Genomic DNA, 17950 nt, shown 5'->3' with positions numbered 1-17950 from the left:
ATGTGCACTTCTGGGCAAGCTTCTGGGTCTATTATAAAGCATATAAACGCTACCTTAGTGATCTAGTGTTGGTAAGTCAGAATAGAGGCGGAAGTTTTTGGAGACTAAAGGGGGCTACAGTACCTTTTGAAAAAATTTTGAAATTTCTAAAGAAAATATAAAAAATTAAGTTAAAAAATATTGATTTGGCCATATAAAATTACTTTATAAACTAGGATGAAAATATAATTTTATATTTTATGAAATAAAGTCAGGGTGACCCTTTGATTTTTATTTTGTTAATTGCTTGTTCATTCTGACAAAATAGCAAGTAATCTTCAAAAGTTTGTAAAGTTTGAACCCAATTCTTTAATTTGATTTTTTGGTTAATTAGTTTTTCATTTTATTTTTTCCTTGTAACAGTAACCTCAATTAGTACTCAAAATTGCTGAAGTTACAAGTAAAATTCTCAAATTCTTGGCAACCACATCACAGTTATAAATGAAAAAACTATCTAAAATCAATCCCGTATCAACACTTGAAGTTTGAACTTGGCCACCCAGGACTCAAGCTCCGTCCCTAGGTGGCAACCTTAATGGCTGTGTCCAACTTTTTCTCCTTTGAGAGGTCTATAGTCCCAGCAAAGAGTTCTTCATTTGTGTCTTCCTTGAAGTGGGTAATCCTATGAGTTGGCGCACACATTTCTACTAAGATGCTGCATCCGTCCCATATGATAAGGAAAAGGTGATTTCCCCTGTTACGATATTCTTCGTTGTCTAATAAGGCGTTGTCTATGGGAGTTCTTCTGGCCATGCTCCTTTTTTGCTGTCCAACAGCTACTTGGTCATTGGATTAGGGTTTAATTGCAAGAGAGCTAGACAATACCTCATGGGAGTAGAAATGAAATTTTCCCATAGACAATGCCAAAAGTTTTGGCCCGTTTATTGCACTTCCAAGATGGACCGAAAAAACGTTAAAAAAAACCTAAGGATGATGGGAGACGGTAATTTAAGGCACTTGATCATCAAATATTATGGTGATTAGATAAGTTAGGGTCATCCTGAAGGGTTGCCTTTTGGTGGGGCTCTTGGGGTTGCCCTTAGGGATGCTTTCGGGATCGTACCGAGACTCTCTTGAGGGGGCTCTAAATACAATTAAATTTCTTGATTACACACAACAGAAAGATAAGACATATAATGTGAATTTCTTCATTCCATGGAGAGTGCTTCCACACTTCTTCATGGGTCGTCCTTGTAAAAAGGAAGAACTTAGAAAGGTTCATATGGTGAATGTCGTGGAGAAAGTGATAACGGAAACAACATAAGGTGCAAAAGGAGACGATTAATTTGATGGTGGAATGAGATGCTTGAATGATGTATGATTTTAAGAACTTAAAAGATGGAGATGTTGAAGAGTTCTAGAGAGAAATGGTGAAATCTTAGCGCTTCAAAGAGAAAATGAGATTCAACAAATGGAGAAGATGAGCTTAAAGAGTAAAGAGAGAAAAGATTCTCAAAATTATAGATTTAATCTTAATTTATGTACTAGTAGAGGTGGGCATTCAATTTAGTTTTTGTTAAATCGAACAAAAATTACTTAGTTAATATGGTTCTAAGAGTAAAATCAAACGATTCAAAAATTCAAGAACTGATCAATTCACTATTTAAAATTTAGAAAAATGAAAAATTATTATTTTTCTATAAACAAAAAATTTATTTATTATAAAATTATTTTACATTATTAGTATTTTTATATAAATCATGAATTGAGCTAAGAAAAAAAGATCAAACTAAGATGAAAAGTCTAAAATTTTGACTAATACAAAAGAAAAATTTTCAAATTTCTTAAATCAAATACAACTAAACGGAAAGGAAACGAACTGATTTATTTATTTATTTATTTTTGGTTCTATAAATTAGTTTGGGTTTGGTTTATATATTTCTTCAGTGATCCGTTTTGGTTGGTTTGGTCTGAGGCAGGACCAATCTGAACCGAATCAGTTAGGACGAACCCTTTTACGTGGGCACAGGTGTCGTATTTGGTGATTTTGGCAGTGAGCAAAGTTACCAGTGGTGCTATGGGCTATGGCCCATGTGGGTTACATAAATGCATCATTATTGAGTCTCAAAATTCAGTAGCAAAATAAAAGGAAGTGAGAGTGAGGCCGAGTTGGCGGGTAAATGTAAATCCAATCTAAAAGGGGAAGTATTTTGTCTCTCTAATATCTCTCCATCCACCACCCAATTATTCTCTTAAAACGGCAAAAGAAAGCAGCAACTCAACTCTCTTTAAAGGCTATGGAGGTTCTCTTGCGACCTCTCTTCAGCCTACCCTCCAGAACATTAACACCACCACCACCATCACCACCCCACCAATCATCTCACTCTCAAAACTCTCCATTTTTGCCTCCACTAATTCCCACTCTCTCCAAAACCCTTCTTTCTTCCTCTTCTCGTTTCCTCTCGCCTGCCCCTGGTACGCCAATTTCCATTCTCTCGCTTTTTCTTTTGGCAATTTTGGCTCGAGTTTTGTTGGTTTTTGGTAATTTATCTTTAATTTTTGTGGGTATCCTTTGTTTTTTTAGTTATAATGCTTGAGTTGAGTAGTCGTAGACAATTTTTTATTGTTTTAAACTGAACGGATTCTTTGTATTTCGAAAATGAAATTCATTGTTTGTGAAGTAACTTTTAAAGCTGTTGATTTGAGTTTGGAAACTTAATGTGCTTAAATTTATCCATGTGGATTTGAATCAGTTAGACAAGCAGCACAGGAGAGCCAATTGAGCGCGGAGGTGAATGCCGATACAAGAGAATGGGTTATGCAAGGTACTTTAATAGTAATTTGATCTGATGCCAATTTTATTTCTATATTAATTTATTAGATTATGTAATGTTATAAATTCTTTGTTCAAAATGTAGAGCACGGTAATGAATGTAACTTGTGTATCTGTTCAAATTTATGTCTAGGTTTTCTGTTTTGGTAATGGATTGTTTAGTATAAATTTTGTGTTGGTTATGATGTTGTTTAGTGGTTTGGATCACTCGTGCTCTTTTGGCCCCCACTAAAATTAATTTTTCATCAAAGGATATGAATAGTTGTTCGATGGAAACTTAATGGAAGATGTGGGAGCATCTTTATGAGTTAAGATGCCCTGTAGCGAGTATATCCTTTGGTCCATAAGAGTTTAAGTGGTTATCGTCATTGTTGAGTTAAACAATGGGATTAATTTTCATGTTTATGTAAGGTGATCATCGCTAAAGTTAGATCCATTAGGTGATAAATTGATACTTCATTGTGTTGTTATGTTTGTTATACTAAGTAAGAATCCCAGTGATAGAATTCATGTTAGGCGGTTTTGGGTCTCTTTCAACCCCAAAAGATGGCTAAGGGGTGAGGCTCTCCCTCACACTTATAAAATCACTACCCACCCAGTTCACAACCGATGTAGGACAACCCAACAATCTCTCCCTCACATATTGGGCCTTGGTTCAAAAGCATGGACACTCGTTTTCGCTAGTAGACTGTTCGACTAAGATGTTGGTGAATCTGGACTTTGATACCGCTAATGTCTCTTAACAACCAGGCAACGAACTAAGCAAAAATAATGCTTGTAGCTTATCATCTAGGATAATCTTCATAGTAGTCAAATAATCAACCAAATCTTCAAACTCACTAGTGTGTTCTGTTATACTGAAGCCCTCCTTGTATCCCAAGTTGGCAAGCATTTTCATCAAATTAACTTTATTCTATGTTGTCAACTGCTCACAAATGTTTCTAATTTCTTCCAAATAACATCAGTCCTCAATTTCTTTGTGATATGGTGGTACATACTTTGATCAATCCGTGACCTAACGATACCCACAGTCTTTTGGTTCAATTGAACTAATTTCTTATCAATTAAATCGATAGATCTACTATATTCGCCTTCAATGTGTTCATGCAAATCTTTTATGTAAAACAGATTTTCCATTCTAGTTTGTAAATATCATAATTTCATGACTTCAATTTAATCAGGCATAACTGAAGAATCCTCTATCTCAACGACACAAGTAATAAAAATACATGGCTTGATGCTTTGATACCACTTTGTTGGAAAAGGGACTCAGACAAGTAGTTGCAAGTTAAGCAGAAACTAATTGTTTCTCTATTTGTGTGATCAAAACGAATATGTACCACAAATAAAAAAGCAGAAATTAAACTAATATGATCTAAGACAATAAATCAACCACAAGGAACATATATTTTTATATGGGAAGCCCAAGTCGGGAAAAATTGTGGGACCGCAGTATATATTAATGGGATTACAGCACAAATTCTTCTCTAGATAACATTAGAGGCTAACAACATCAAGAATCTCAATAATCTTGGTTTACAGTAACAGTTTACTGTATGTTATTTTAACAAGTGGGTATCTCAAGTGACAACTAACGAAAGGATAAAATAAAGATCAAGACTAGCAGGAGCATAGAGGGTGAAGCCAGGGACTTACCCTCTAAATTTGGGAGAAAACGGAATTAAAACCGCCTTTTGATTGTGCAATCAAAGATTGAAATCCTTGTCCCCAAAGTCAAAACTCAAGCGTCTTGTCTTCTTCTTTCTCGCTTTATATGCTATAGTTGCTACGCTTAATGTTGTTTCACTGATTCATCCATGCACTTTTCAAACCTAATTTAATGACAAATTTCACTTAGCCTCCATAAGCTTCATTTAATTACCATTTGTGAGGATTTTGGGCTAATTAGATGAGATGAACCTAACAAATTTTAGCGCTATAAAGAGGGCTATCATTATTTTATTGATGAGAATTTCTACTTTGGCTTCGAGCCCGCTTTTCTTACTTTTTTTAAGCAAGTGCATCTAACACAAAGAGAACTACTTCAACACTTTTGCTTCTACAAACCTATTTGTAACTATATCCAAAGTTAATTTCTCATTTAGCGTTGAACTATTCACCGACACTACTGATGATGATTATGGCCATGTTCAATGGTAAATGAGAGTCATCCAAGATTGTAGGTATAAGAGATATTTGTTTGGAAAATAGTATTGGCTATAAGTTGTTGCTTAAAGATATCAGACATGTACCAAATGTTGCCTTGATTTGATCTTGATGGTTATTCTAACCAATTAGTAAAGGAAAATAAAAGCTCACCAAAGACTCTCTAATGTTAGCTAAGGGAAGAAAAGTGAATATTCTCTATGTAATAGAAGTTTAGATCAAGAAAAAAAATCAAGTACCTAGTCTTTAGATTTCAAAGCAGAAGTTCACATTTTTATAAAACAATCGTCAATAAAAATTACAAAATAAAGTGAACCTCCTATTGATCTGCTTTGCATCATACAAATATCAGTGTGAATCAAATTAATGATATGCGACTTTCTAGATGGAAAAAAAGTTTTTAAAAGCTATTCTTTGTGTCTTTCCAACTAAGCAATAAACACATGTCTTAAGGAACATACCTGCAAAGCTGGGCAGAAACCATTTTCTGACAAAAGTTTCTAAATCTTTCTCACCGATGTGACAAATCTTTTTATGCCATGTTTTAATGTTCGAATTTTTTACAGCTACACCGACATCTTTCTTGATCTTAGCTTCTATCACATAGAGTGTTTACTTTCATTCCTTTAGCTAACATTAGAGAGCCTTTGGTGAGTTTTCATTTCCTTCACTAAATTAGTTAGAATAGCCATCATCATCAAGCTTGCCTGTGGAGATCAAATTAAGACGAATATTCTGATATATGTCTGACATCTTTAAGTAACAGCTCACAACTAACATAGTTTTCTTATCAAATATCTCATATGTCCATAGTCTTAGATGCTCCCTCATTTCCCATTCGAACATGGCCATAATCACCATTAGTGGTGTTAGTAAATGATTTAGCACAAAATGAGAAATTAACTTTAGATATGGTTATAGATAGGTTGCAGAATGAAGAATCTAGAAGAAAAAGTGTTGAAATAGTTTCCTTTGAGATAAATGCACTTGTTTCAAAAAGCAAGGTGGGGAAAAGCCAAAACAAAAATTCTTGTTAACAAAATAAGGATAGTCCTCCTTTTAGAAGCAAGATTTATTGCGTCAATCTCATATAGTTGGCCCAAAGCCCACAGAAATGGTAAGTAAATGAAACTTGGCGGGGCTAAGTATTTGCCATTATATAATGTTTGCAAAGCAGGTGCACTATGTAAAGAATAAGTGAAGCGGTAGCAAGCAGAGCAACCATAGCGTAAAAAGTGAGACAGAAGAAGACAAAAAGCATAAGTTTTGGTTTTGGGGACAAGAGTTTCAGTATTTGATTGGACAATAGAAAGAAGATTTTAACTCCGTTTTCTCCCAACTTTGGATAATAAGTTCCTGGCATCGCCTTTTACATTCCTACTGTCTTGATCTTTATTTTATCCTCTCATTGGTTGTAGCTTGAGATACCCATTTGTTAGAATAACCGACAATAAACTGTTACTGTAGATGAAGATTGTTAAGATTTTTGATGTTGTTAGCCTCTAATGTTATCTAGAGAAAAATTTGTGCTATAATCCCATTAATATAGAGTGAAATATTAGATGGAACCATGGTCCCATGATTTTTCCCAAATGGGGTTTTTCACGTAAGAATCCATGTTTCTTGTGGTTGATTTATTGCTTTGGATCGTGTTGGTTTAATTTCTACCTATTTATTTGTGATACACATCCCGTTTTGATGACATAGAAAGGGAAAGAGTTAGTTTCTGCTTAACTTGCAGTTTTTTGTGTGGGTCCCTTTCTCAACAATTCAAAACAAATTTGGGAACCCATAAGTTCTTTTGTTTTATCCTATTCAAATTCCAAACAAGGCGAATTCTTTGATAGCTCAAATAAGCCTTGCCAAAAGCAGGATTTATTTGTTATAAACTCAATGTTGATTTTCCTAATTTGGGATGAAATGACTTGATTATTTCGGCTTCTAACCTAGCCTTGTCTGGTTTAGTATTTTGAACAACTGTCATAATTCGACAATTTTGTTGGTGATGTGTTTCTTGATTCGAACAATCATTCTATTGACTGTCTACAACATGTAATCACCTGGACAGAAACAGTCTGTTGCGTGACCTTTGTGCTGTTGCCTTCGTAGTACTTGTATATGAATGATGGGCTTTGAATCTAATGAAACTTGCTCAATGCAATGCACTATAAATTTCTTATTTTCTTTTATTGCTGACAGATTTTTATAACTTAAGAAAGGATGTGGAAGCTGCCTCAGATCGTGTGGAAGAGATTAGAGCCTCTGCTGGTCTCCAGCAACTAGAAAAAGAACTTGCAGAGCTGGAGATGAAAGCAGCTGATAGCTCCTTTTGGGACAATCGTGCTAAAGCACAAGAAACCCTCCAGGCCTTGACAGATGTTAAAGACAAGATAAACTTACTCACTGACTTCAAAACCAAGGTCCATTAACATTTCATATTTTATATCGAGTGTGGTAAATTGCATGATAGTGGTTTCAAATTAACTATACTTTTGGTATCATGGTGATACTTATTTTATGTCATTATAATACTTGCACTTCTTAATCGAATAGTTTGTTTACCTGATCAAATTTTGTTCTGTGCAGATGGATGATGCTGTTACTATAGTTAAGCTAACAGAGGAGATGGACTCCACAGATGCTGGACTTCTTGAAGAGGCTGCCAGTATCATTAAAGAATTAAACAAGGCACTGGACCGATTTGAGTTGACTCAACTTCTTTCCGGTCCCTATGACAAAGAAGGTGCTGTTATCTCTATAACTGCTGGTGCTGGAGGAACTGATGCACAGGTAAATAGTTATTTGTTTTTGGGCAAATGGAAAAAACTTTAGTTTCAATCTTCTCTGTTGGACGGGAATAATGAAACGTTTACCTAAAACCTTGCCTTAGCTTGTTACCTGTCTAACGGGTTCTCAAGTTGAACTTTTAGAAACTTAAAAGCTGACTTTTATGATTTAAATCTCACCAAATTTTTCGTAATTTCCTTCAAACCTTATTCACCTTGGACTAACTGTTCCCTGCAATTTTGGATGGTATCTACCAACCAGATGGACTTACTGATCTTCAATATCAGCTGACTTTCTTTCAGGCATCCAGAATCAATTCTACTTGATATTTTATGATGTTTTTGCATTTTGAAGTCAGTGAAAGTTGGTTGTAACTAGGTGACCTTTAGAATTTGAGATGGACTTGATCATCCTTTTGTAGTTTAATTTGCTTGCAGTCCAGTTATTTGTTACTTTAGTTATTTCTGCAATCTGAAGAGTCGAAGGTAAATTAGAAAAACTCTAGTCCTGTTTTTCAATTTTTTGATTACTTCCAGTGCAGGATTGGGCTGACATGCTTCTCAGGATGTATGTGAGATGGGGAGAGAAGCAACGATATAAGACAAGAGTAGTTGAGAAATCATTAGGAGAGGAAGCTGGGATTAAGTCAGCTGTAATTGAAGTGGAAGGCCGTTATGCATATGGTTATCTGTCTGGTGAGAAAGGAACACACAGGATTGTGCGACAATCTCCTTTCAATGCCAAAGGCCTTCGTCAGGTGGGTTAGCATGGGAGCTTTTTTCTGTTGTTGTCTAGTAAAAGATGAAATATGGCTTACTACCTTAGAGTTACAACTATTGAAATTTAACTTGACACTCAAGAGTGTTAAAGAAAGACTGCAGCTAGTTGGATCCAGCCTATTCTTGAAATAAACAACTCGAGTTGTCTCATTAAAACTAAGAGAAAGAAGACAGCATCAAGGACAGAGTGTGCCAGTCCTGACATTAGAATCTTGAGGAAGAAGGAATTGTTTACTATTTGGTTTCTTCTAAATTTTTTATCGGGAGAAAGTTTACGCCACCATGGTTATTAACTGGTTATTAGATAGATGATTTGCATGACTACTCCAATGTAAACTACCAATATTGTATTCTTTGAGGCTTTATCACAATGTTGCTCAATATTTGTAGTATATTGTCAGTTCCTTGGTCAAATATAAGCTAAGTTCATTGGATAGAGTGTATTTGAAGATTGTTATGATCATTAATTTTCTGTAAACTGTATGCCCTCAGCGTGCTTTTCATGTTCTGAGTGAGACCTGCAATTATTAGCTGTTAGCTCTCCTGGAAAATGATAGCTTTTCTGCATTCTCACGGTGACCATATTAAGAACGACTCTAAAAAGTCTGAAATTTGTGATGGAAATGTAGCATGTTGTTAAAAGATATTATGAAAATTCTCTGAGTCTATTGATCAGTCAAATATGCCTGCATTTTATGTTTTAATCTGACGTTGTGTGCAGACAAGCTTTTCTGGTGTTGAAGTCATGCCTCTTCTTCCTGAAGAATCAATGGATGTTCAAATTCCTGAGGAGGACCTGGAAATTAGTTTTTCAAGGGCAGGTGGGAAAGGAGGTCAGAATGTGAACAAGGTTGAAACCGCTGTTCGAATCACGCACATTCCAACTGGGGTCACTGTTCGCTGTACAGGTACTTTTAGCCACAAGCCCTTTAATGTCTGTGCTCTTTTGATTACTTAACCTTATATGCGGGAATTATAAACCATAAGTATATTCTTTCTTGTTCATGAATAATAGATTTTCCTAATTCACATGCAGTTCGCTAGCTATTTTCTTTTGTGATTGCCCATTAATTATTACTTCATCTTTTACCTCAGAATTTAAAGAGCATAATAAATGATAGGTTCTGGGCTTTTAGAAAGGGGGACAAAAAGGATTACGTTCAAAGATCTACCTTTTACTCCCATGATTTCAGCTTTATGCTGATCATCGCATGACGTAATGGTAAATGTTTGTAGGGAGACTGGTGCAAGAGCACCATTTAGGAAAGCCGGAGACCTATAGTGTGCAAACCTTACATTGTTAAACTGTGACTTATATTTTATTCTTCACAATCATCTTGTTTTGGAAACTGAAACCTGAAATAGATTTGACCAACACTTATGATTTAGATTTAAACTAAATTCTTTCTCTTCATGCTTTTGATATCTGCCTATGGAATTTTGTATAGCCTACTATCATATTGATTTCGACTAAATCTGCATTTGAGTGGTCTGTATCTTTCTAATGATGCTGGCTTAACGTCATTGCAGAGGAGCGATCTCAGCTTGCTAACAAGATTAAGGCTCTCAGCCAATTAAAAGCTAAGCTTTTGGTAATCGCTGAGGAGCAACGGGCGTCCGAAATCAAGCAAATAAGGGGGGATGCAGTGAAGGCTGAATGGGGCCAGCAGATACGAAACTATGTGTTTCATCCTTACAAACTTGTCAAAGATGTAAGAACTGGCCATGAGACATCTGATATCGTTTCTGTAATGGATGGGGAACTGGAGCCGTTTATCAAATCTTACCTCAAATACAAATACAGTATGTCACTTTCTGCTAGTGATGCTAATTAGCAATTGGTTATTGAATAACTTCTGTTTGCTCCATGTTTGTAAAATAAAACTCTTATAGATTAGTGTAAATTTGCTAGAGTTAACAATTGTTCTAAAATTTGTTCATCTTCCTGATGCTGTTCGGACTCGACTATTTTACCAGCACGCTGTAAGGGGCAGAAATCATAGAATAGACTTTGCATCTTCTAGCCAACTTATGTTTTAATAGGGAGATATTTTATTTTTGTTCATGTCCATGTTCTCAAAACGAAAGCAATTAATAAAAATATATTAAGAGTAAATATATATTATAGAACATACAAACTCTCAAGTGCGGATGTCCACATATTTTAAAATGTAAATTTAAGCTTAGACGAAACAGAATGAAACACAAACAGGCTGCACTACCTAGTTTAAATTTGCAATTTAAGATGTCTAAAATTCTGATTTTAAAGTGCAGGTAGTTATAAATTTAATACAACTATATATTATAATTAGATTGCACAGTCCAGCTTAAAATTGAGTTGGATCAATTTGGAATGATGTGGAAACGAATATTTATCCAGGAAAGATGACGAGGAGTTAAATCAATAAACCGAAAATTTTGAACAAACTTCGAAACAACTGAAAAATTTTAATTTATCTTCCTGGTGTTGGAGTTGAGTTTCTGTTCCAAGACAAGTATGATGGATCCCCAAGCGGCCTGCAGCAGAAGAAAAATTAGAAAAATCTATGAGATTGTGCAATTGTGAGACCTAATTTGTACAATAGTGAGTGAATCCTGTCAATGAAAGAGTTGGGTAATCTGCCACATATAAGATGTTCAAGTTCAACCAATTTGCTCACCGTGGCTTGATGACGTATAAAAGTATGAAGGTTATCGCCAAGAACAGGCAAATTCCACCAATGGTAATAAATGTTACGCCCAAGAAATCATTTTTGCCACCAATCCAGCTTGTAGTTGAAAGCACCAAACTCTTTGTGCCTTTGAAATCGTATGTGTTATAATTGTTCTCGATTACAACTGTTATAACATCATTTGCTTGGAGATCATCCTCTATCTTCCCATATAATTTTCTAAAAGTTGACAGCGCTGCGGTTCTCATCCAAACAATAAGATCCTCTTGTTCAGACAACTATTGTCAACAAAATCACCAGTTAGAATGTATATTACAGTAAAAGAAAAATAAAATAAACGGGCAAGAAACTGATAGACAATGAAAACATCCCATACATCAAAGGATGCACCAACAATTAAATCATATGGAGCCCATGATTCCATTTGGTTAGACTCTCAAACATTTTGTTTTAGATCACTAGATTTCTGTTGTATAGAGCACAAGTTAGGAGTTTGTGGAAAAAAACTTGAACGTAATACAGTGAACTTAGGATTTGCCCAGGCCAAAATAATGAAGATGCCATAAATCCTTAGGCAGGCTACAACATAAAATGAGTAAAATTGAGGAGGCGACAATAAAGACCATAACGTAAAAGCTATAAACTCGAATGGGCTGAAACAGAACTTTTTCAAACTTGAGGGTGCCAAACATGAAACATGCATGGCTTTGGTGTATTTTCAATTTCATCCCTTTTAAATATAATTAAGAATGCATATATACTTACAGGAATGCTAGAATTAAGGCTTTTACCACCAACATCACCAACTTGGAAATTTTTAGGGAAGACATCAGCTCCAAATTTGTAGTTCTTGTCACTTCCCCATGCTATGTCTCTCTTATTGACTTTTAAATCCTTTCCTTTTACAGAGAATCCGTAAGTGTCATTGAACAAACTCCATGCAATTAGCCCACATGGAATTATTGGATCTTTATTATCTGTCTCCCCCATCGGTTTGCATTCTCTTATATGTGCAGCATTTTTTTTGCTCTGAAGCTGTTTGTCGCTTCGGCTCTTCACATATCTGTCTCAAAAAATTCAGACTCTCAAATTAATAAAATTATTATAATATTTAAATTCTCATCCTATCCTTAAAAAATAAAAATAAAAATTAGACTCCCCATCTATCTATGTGAATGGAACTCGAACTCTAAATAACTTCTATATAACAAAAGATTTTAACAATTGAACCAACTAGCATCCAACTAATATGTTTAAGCAAATTTCATCCTTGCTTAAATATTATGAATAGGATATACAAAATTTGAACCCTTGTAAATCAGGAAAAGCCATAATGGAGGAAACATAAATTAAAGTAGGCTGTAACAGTGTAACAATAAAATTGAGGAGGCTAATAACATGCATGCATATGAGACCTGTGATGAAGAAGTTATAAAATATAGTAGGCTATAACAAAATCATACAAATCTGAGGAAGCCAAATGCACTAAAGACACCAAATACCAAATCCTTGATCTACTCCTACTCTTGTGAAATTACATAAATTCTACATACCGGCGATGATTTTGATAGAAGTTTTCAAGCTGATAATAGATAAATATAGGGCTTTTCATCTGCTTTGGAACCTGAAAAAAATCTATTTGATGCAGGTCAGCAAAAGAAATAACGTCGAGTGCGAGGGTTAAATTTAAACAATAATCAATGATAACAAAATGAAAAATTTATGTACATTTTATGAATTTTGCATAAATCTTGAGATAAACACATAAATAAAGAAAAAAAAATTGGACTTACAGTGAAAGTCCTGGTACAAGACTTGTTAGTTAGTTTGTTTTTGATAAATTCAACTTTATTGTCCCGGAAATCTTTAGGAATACATTCATTGTCATATTGATCAACAATTTCTACCACCTGGATGCCGAAAAAGAAAAGATAATTTTATGTTTAATATCACATGAATAGTAGTTGATTAATAAACAAATTTTTGAAATGTTGGTAGAGAATTGGACGGGTAATTTTTAAGTAGCATTATTCGAATTTGAATCTTGCGGTGGTAGAAGCTAATCTCTATGTTTTTGGAAAAAAAATTAAAAATAAAAATTAAGAAAGAAAATTCAGAAATCTAAACAAAAAAATAAAAATTAAATTGGTAGAAAATATGGTACAGTTTCGGAAGCAAACAACGAAATAAGACCGATCGGAACGAAGATTAATCCAACAACGATAAATGTTGAAATCACCTGGAAAAGATCAAGAGAAATTGAATTTAAAGATAGATAGATAGATAAAGAAAAAAAGAAAAACAGAGAGAGAGCCCGTAATTAATATTTACATATCCTGGCGTGAGAATTAATTTAAATGCAGGAAGCTCTTGCTGGGAAAACTGAGAATCTGCAGCAAATAAAAAATTAATTAACTTAAGTAGTTGATTTTATATCAATTCTATTTGGTAAAACACAAAATTTCTGGCCAAAAGTCATAACAAGCAAATTAATTTTCCATTCAGAATTTATCCGAAAAACATGTTCTCGGGAAACAGTAAAGATTAGTGACCGTGATCAACGTTCATATTATACAGAAATTGCAAAGCAAAGGGAACAAAAAAAAGGAAAAAAAAAAAAGAATTAAAGGAACTCACATTTTGGTCTCCTTGATTTGGATCTGTGAGCAGTGCTATCGGATCCTGGCATCTTAATGATCAGCACTCTATCTGCCAGGCCAACAGGGAAAAAAAAAAAAAAGGATTTCTACGGGAAATTTTATTTCATTTTGATGGATCCTGAAGACAAGGTCAAAAAAGTAGTAATAAAAACTTAAAAAGAGAGAAAATTTTTTCAAAGTTGTTCCCTTTATTTATCTTTTTCTATCCAGAAAAAAAGAAAATAATAATCTGATGGAAATTATTCTTAATTTTGCAGGATGTTGAAGACACAGCCAAATAGAACAGACAAATGAGAATTCTGTGAATTTGTTTCATTACTTTCGGAGATTATTACTATATGTTTGTTAGTGTTATTGTCCTTATTTTAAATTTTATTTATTTGAAGGATATTGAGGAAAAAGTCTAAAACACACACATATATATATATATAAGCATAAGGTTTAACTCTTTTCATAGGTGAGAGTTTAACTATTTATTACTTTTTTAGGTTTAGGCTTTTGGACTGTATTTCAACTTTGACACATTGATACGTTGAGACAAACTTGGCAAATATATTAGATTTTATTTATTGTATTCTTTGATGCAATTAAAAAAAAAATAAAGAGAGAATGGGGGTTATTATTACCATTTATAGTCCGCAAAGAATTTTGATGGGCGGAGATTTTAAACTGAATCAGAAAATTTTTTTATTGCCTGGAATGATGAATGGTTTTCAAGCCTTTTTTTGTTGTTGACCATATGTATTGAAATCTAGAGAGAGATAGGAGATTAAAAAATCTCTTAATTTAAACCTTGCATGCACCTATCTTTTAAGCAATAACACAAATACACACACGCATATACATACACATATACAAATACGTATATGGATAGCAGCCCCCTAAAAAATACCTTTAGCTTTACAATCATTGATATCCATTAGATTTGAGATGAATCAATGGACAATGAATTAAATTTATTGAAATTAAATATTTAAGAATTTTTAATATATTTTCTCTCTCTGTGTAGACTCCACTCCAAATCTTTCTCCCTAATATTTTATATCTCCCTTTTCACTTCTTCCTTTGTCGAGCTCACTCTCTCTCTCTCTTCTCTTATTTTTTTAATCTCTGATTTTTTTTTCTCTTGGTCACAAAAAAATTTTTACTCTCCAAATTCATCTGGCAACCCTCTTCTCAGTTTTGAAAACGAAAGAAAACGCTCCATTCTATGTCATGTTCACTGAATTCACGGACATGGGACCAAATGTTCAAGACTTCAACCAATCTAATTTTGGTTTGCTTTTCTACGTAATATTAAATTTGAGGTTTAATTTTCTTCACTGTTCCCCTTACAGTATTACTAAGTTTTTTTGTATGACAAAGACGAAGAGTAGAGAAAGCGAGACAAAGGGAGAAGAGGGGACAAAGAGACAGCACTGCAAAGGGAGAAAGAAAATATTGGGGAGAAAGATTTGAAGCGGAGTTCACACAAACAGAAAATATTAAAAATTCATAAATATTATTTAATTTCAATAAATATCATCTATTAATTTATATCAAATCTAATAGATATATATTACTGAGTATAAAAGTAATTTTATTTTTAGGAGATTGCTGATCCGCCATCTATACAAGAGAAGTCTTAATTATTTAAAAAAAAAGAAAAGACATGCATATCTTTTTGGAAGAGAAATATGTGCCTATCTAGCCTGAAAATTTTGAACTCATTAGCAGTGGAGTAGTCAAAATATTAAATCCAGTTTAGCAACATAAAATGCAAACAAGGAATATAACATACAACATGTCAGAAGATTTACTATAATATTTGCATGCCAATATTTGATACATTTACAATTATTTTTGTCCTCTGGACTTCTAGAATGTTGTTTTTTCTTCTCCTCTGCTGTTGTTATGCTCGAAAGCAATGTTATTACGCAGCAAATTTATAATTTCATACTAAACAAGATAGAATACATCTTTTGGAAATTTTGGAACATGCATGGGTAGTTGCCCCTACAAGTCCCTTAGTGGCTTCGCCACTGCTTATTAGTAATTCATATTTGATTCTTAACAGATCTACTGATTAACCTGATTGATCATGCTGTATGGCACCGTACCGTGTCATTGAATTTCCATAACCTAATTAAAAATATTTTATAAACATTTTCTTTGGTTGGCCCCATGTGTACAGAATTAAAGACTTCTTAGGAATTACTTTTTAGAGGATTAAAAGCGATTTAAAAAAAAAAATTGGTGGTTGATAAATTTTTTTAAAAATCACTCTTTGTAAAATCACTTTATCATACAACAAATTTTTTTAAAATAAGGAAGGAGTAGCTTTTTAAAATCTAATTTTGAGAATTAATTTTATACTTAATAAATTCCATATCCATCCTTTTATATATATATATTATAGAAAACCAAAATTATTCTTACTCAATTAGGAAATCAAATCACTAAATTTAAAGAGATTGTTATTACTAATTATAGTGATATAATAAAATAAAAATATCTATTTTAGTTATCAATTATTGTATATAAATAATAAAAAAAATAGTATATATACATGACTATAAGTGTATACATGAATTTTTTTCAATATTATATCCATCTCAAAATTTGTATTCTTATTGCAGTTTAATAATAAAATTTAGCAAGTACATACAATTACTTTAAAATGTAGTACTTTTAAAAATAAATATTATTGTGTGAGATTTAACTGATTTTTCTACACAACTGATTATTTCTACAATACAACTAACAAAAATTGTTTTAAAAATTATAATATTACCAAACTAACCTTAAGTCAAATTAAGAATGTTATTCGAAAAAGATAAGGATTCACTGTTGAGTTGAGTTCTTTCTATTACTAAATCAATGATTGTTAGGAAAGAGAAATAAAAAGGAAAAATTTTAAATAATTCGGACTGTTGATTCAACGATTACTAAAAGCTCAGTTCAGTACTAAATTCTTATCCCTATGTGTGCTTGTGGTAGCCCCTTCTTTGTTGATTTATTCTTTTGGGGTAGGATTTCAATTGAACCATGTGTCAAGTTGCCAATGCTAAATTGCTAATTGGTTTAGGGATGGCAAAAAAACCCGGACTAGTCCGGCCCATTCCCTTAGACTTTAGCTCGGGGCTCCCATATGAGGGTCTGAACAAGAATTTTAAAAAAAAAAAGAAGCATGGGCCAACCCCAAGCCTTCCAATTTTTTTTAAAAATATGTAAATTCAAATTTAAAAAATAAGGAAAAAAATAAAAAAGAAAGCATAAATTCCTAATTTATATATAAATAATTAATTAAAAAACTTAAAATTGTAACGTTAAACTCTCTTTTAAGTGTTAATTTATAAAATGAGTGTTTGAATTAGAGAATTCAGTACTAAAAAATTAAATTTCTAAATTTTTATTTGCTTCATTTTCTTTATTTATTATTTTATTTTAAATATTTATTTTTTTTAATTTATTGTTCATTATAACAACTTAATTATTATTAACTTATTTTAAGTTTACGACAATTTTAAAAAATTTGAAAAAAATAAGCAAAAAAAAAAAAGCCCAACACAAGCCTGTAGTGGGCCCAACCCAGACCTACCCCTTATTTCAAACCCCGAACCAAACCTTTAATTCGCCAACCCTAAATTGGGTATAGATGCTCTTTAACAAATGAGTGGAGCTATTGACACCTCTCTAAGTTCCTGAAAAAACCCCTTTACTGAATGCACCTCTTAAATATTTTTATATATACATCACTTCTCAAAAATCTCATCTTAATTCTAAAATTACCCTCATCTCTTTACCTTTTTTTTCCCCTCTTTTTAGGTTTTGTATCCATTCATTTCTCAAAACTAATGTTATTGATTTAATCTAAAATAAATCGATTTACTTTTTCTCTTCTAGTCTTAAATTTTATCCTCAACTACAGGTTTTCAATACAATCTCTTCCTCTTCCCACTTAATATATATATATTTGAGCTCGTTAACTAGTACAAAAAATCAACAAAAAAGCGTATTTTCCTATACCTATTGGAAGATCATACGTAAGTAACGAAGCATAACAAATAAGAACGTGAACTGGGTTGTCGAAGA

The 17950-nt window shown here is 33.1% G+C and overlaps 2 protein-coding genes across 3 annotated transcripts; one reads left to right on the top strand and one right to left on the bottom strand.

Annotated features, from left to right (window-relative positions):
- The first annotated feature begins 2133 nt into the window (after positions 1-2133).
- Positions 2134-10601, top strand: LOC18038395 (peptide chain release factor PrfB1, chloroplastic). 2 transcript variants are annotated; one of them, XM_006428609.2, is made up of 7 exons: positions 2134-2454; positions 2733-2804; positions 7178-7398; positions 7565-7768; positions 8307-8522; positions 9266-9452; positions 10075-10601. In XM_006428609.2, the coding sequence occupies exons 1-7, from the start codon at positions 2277-2279 to the stop codon at positions 10377-10379; spliced, it is 1383 nt and encodes a 460-aa protein (XP_006428672.2). In that variant the 5' UTR covers positions 2134-2276; the 3' UTR covers positions 10380-10601. The 2 variants fall into 2 exon arrangements, with proteins under 2 accessions (XP_006428672.2, XP_024037980.1); XM_024182212.1 differs by lacking the exon at positions 8307-8522.
- A 264-nt stretch (positions 10602-10865) lies between these two features.
- Positions 10866-14062, bottom strand: LOC18038012 (ALA-interacting subunit 1). Its single transcript, XM_006428608.2, has 8 exons — positions 13854-14062; positions 13548-13606; positions 13381-13455; positions 13010-13126; positions 12770-12840; positions 11982-12279; positions 11205-11494; positions 10866-11061 (listed from the first exon to the last, which is right to left on the bottom strand). Exons 1-8 carry the CDS (start codon positions 13903-13905, stop codon positions 10998-11000), a joined length of 1026 nt encoding a protein of 341 aa, XP_006428671.2. The 5' UTR covers positions 13906-14062; the 3' UTR covers positions 10866-10997.
- Between the last annotated feature and the right edge of the window lie 3888 nt (positions 14063-17950).

This window comes from Citrus clementina, unplaced genomic scaffold (assembly GCF_000493195.1).
Source record: "Citrus clementina cultivar Clemenules unplaced genomic scaffold, Citrus_clementina_v1.0 scaffold_6, whole genome shotgun sequence".
Lineage (NCBI taxonomy): Eukaryota > Viridiplantae > Streptophyta > Magnoliopsida > Sapindales > Rutaceae > Citrus > Citrus x clementina.
This window is presented reverse-complemented; position numbering and strand designations above follow the sequence as displayed.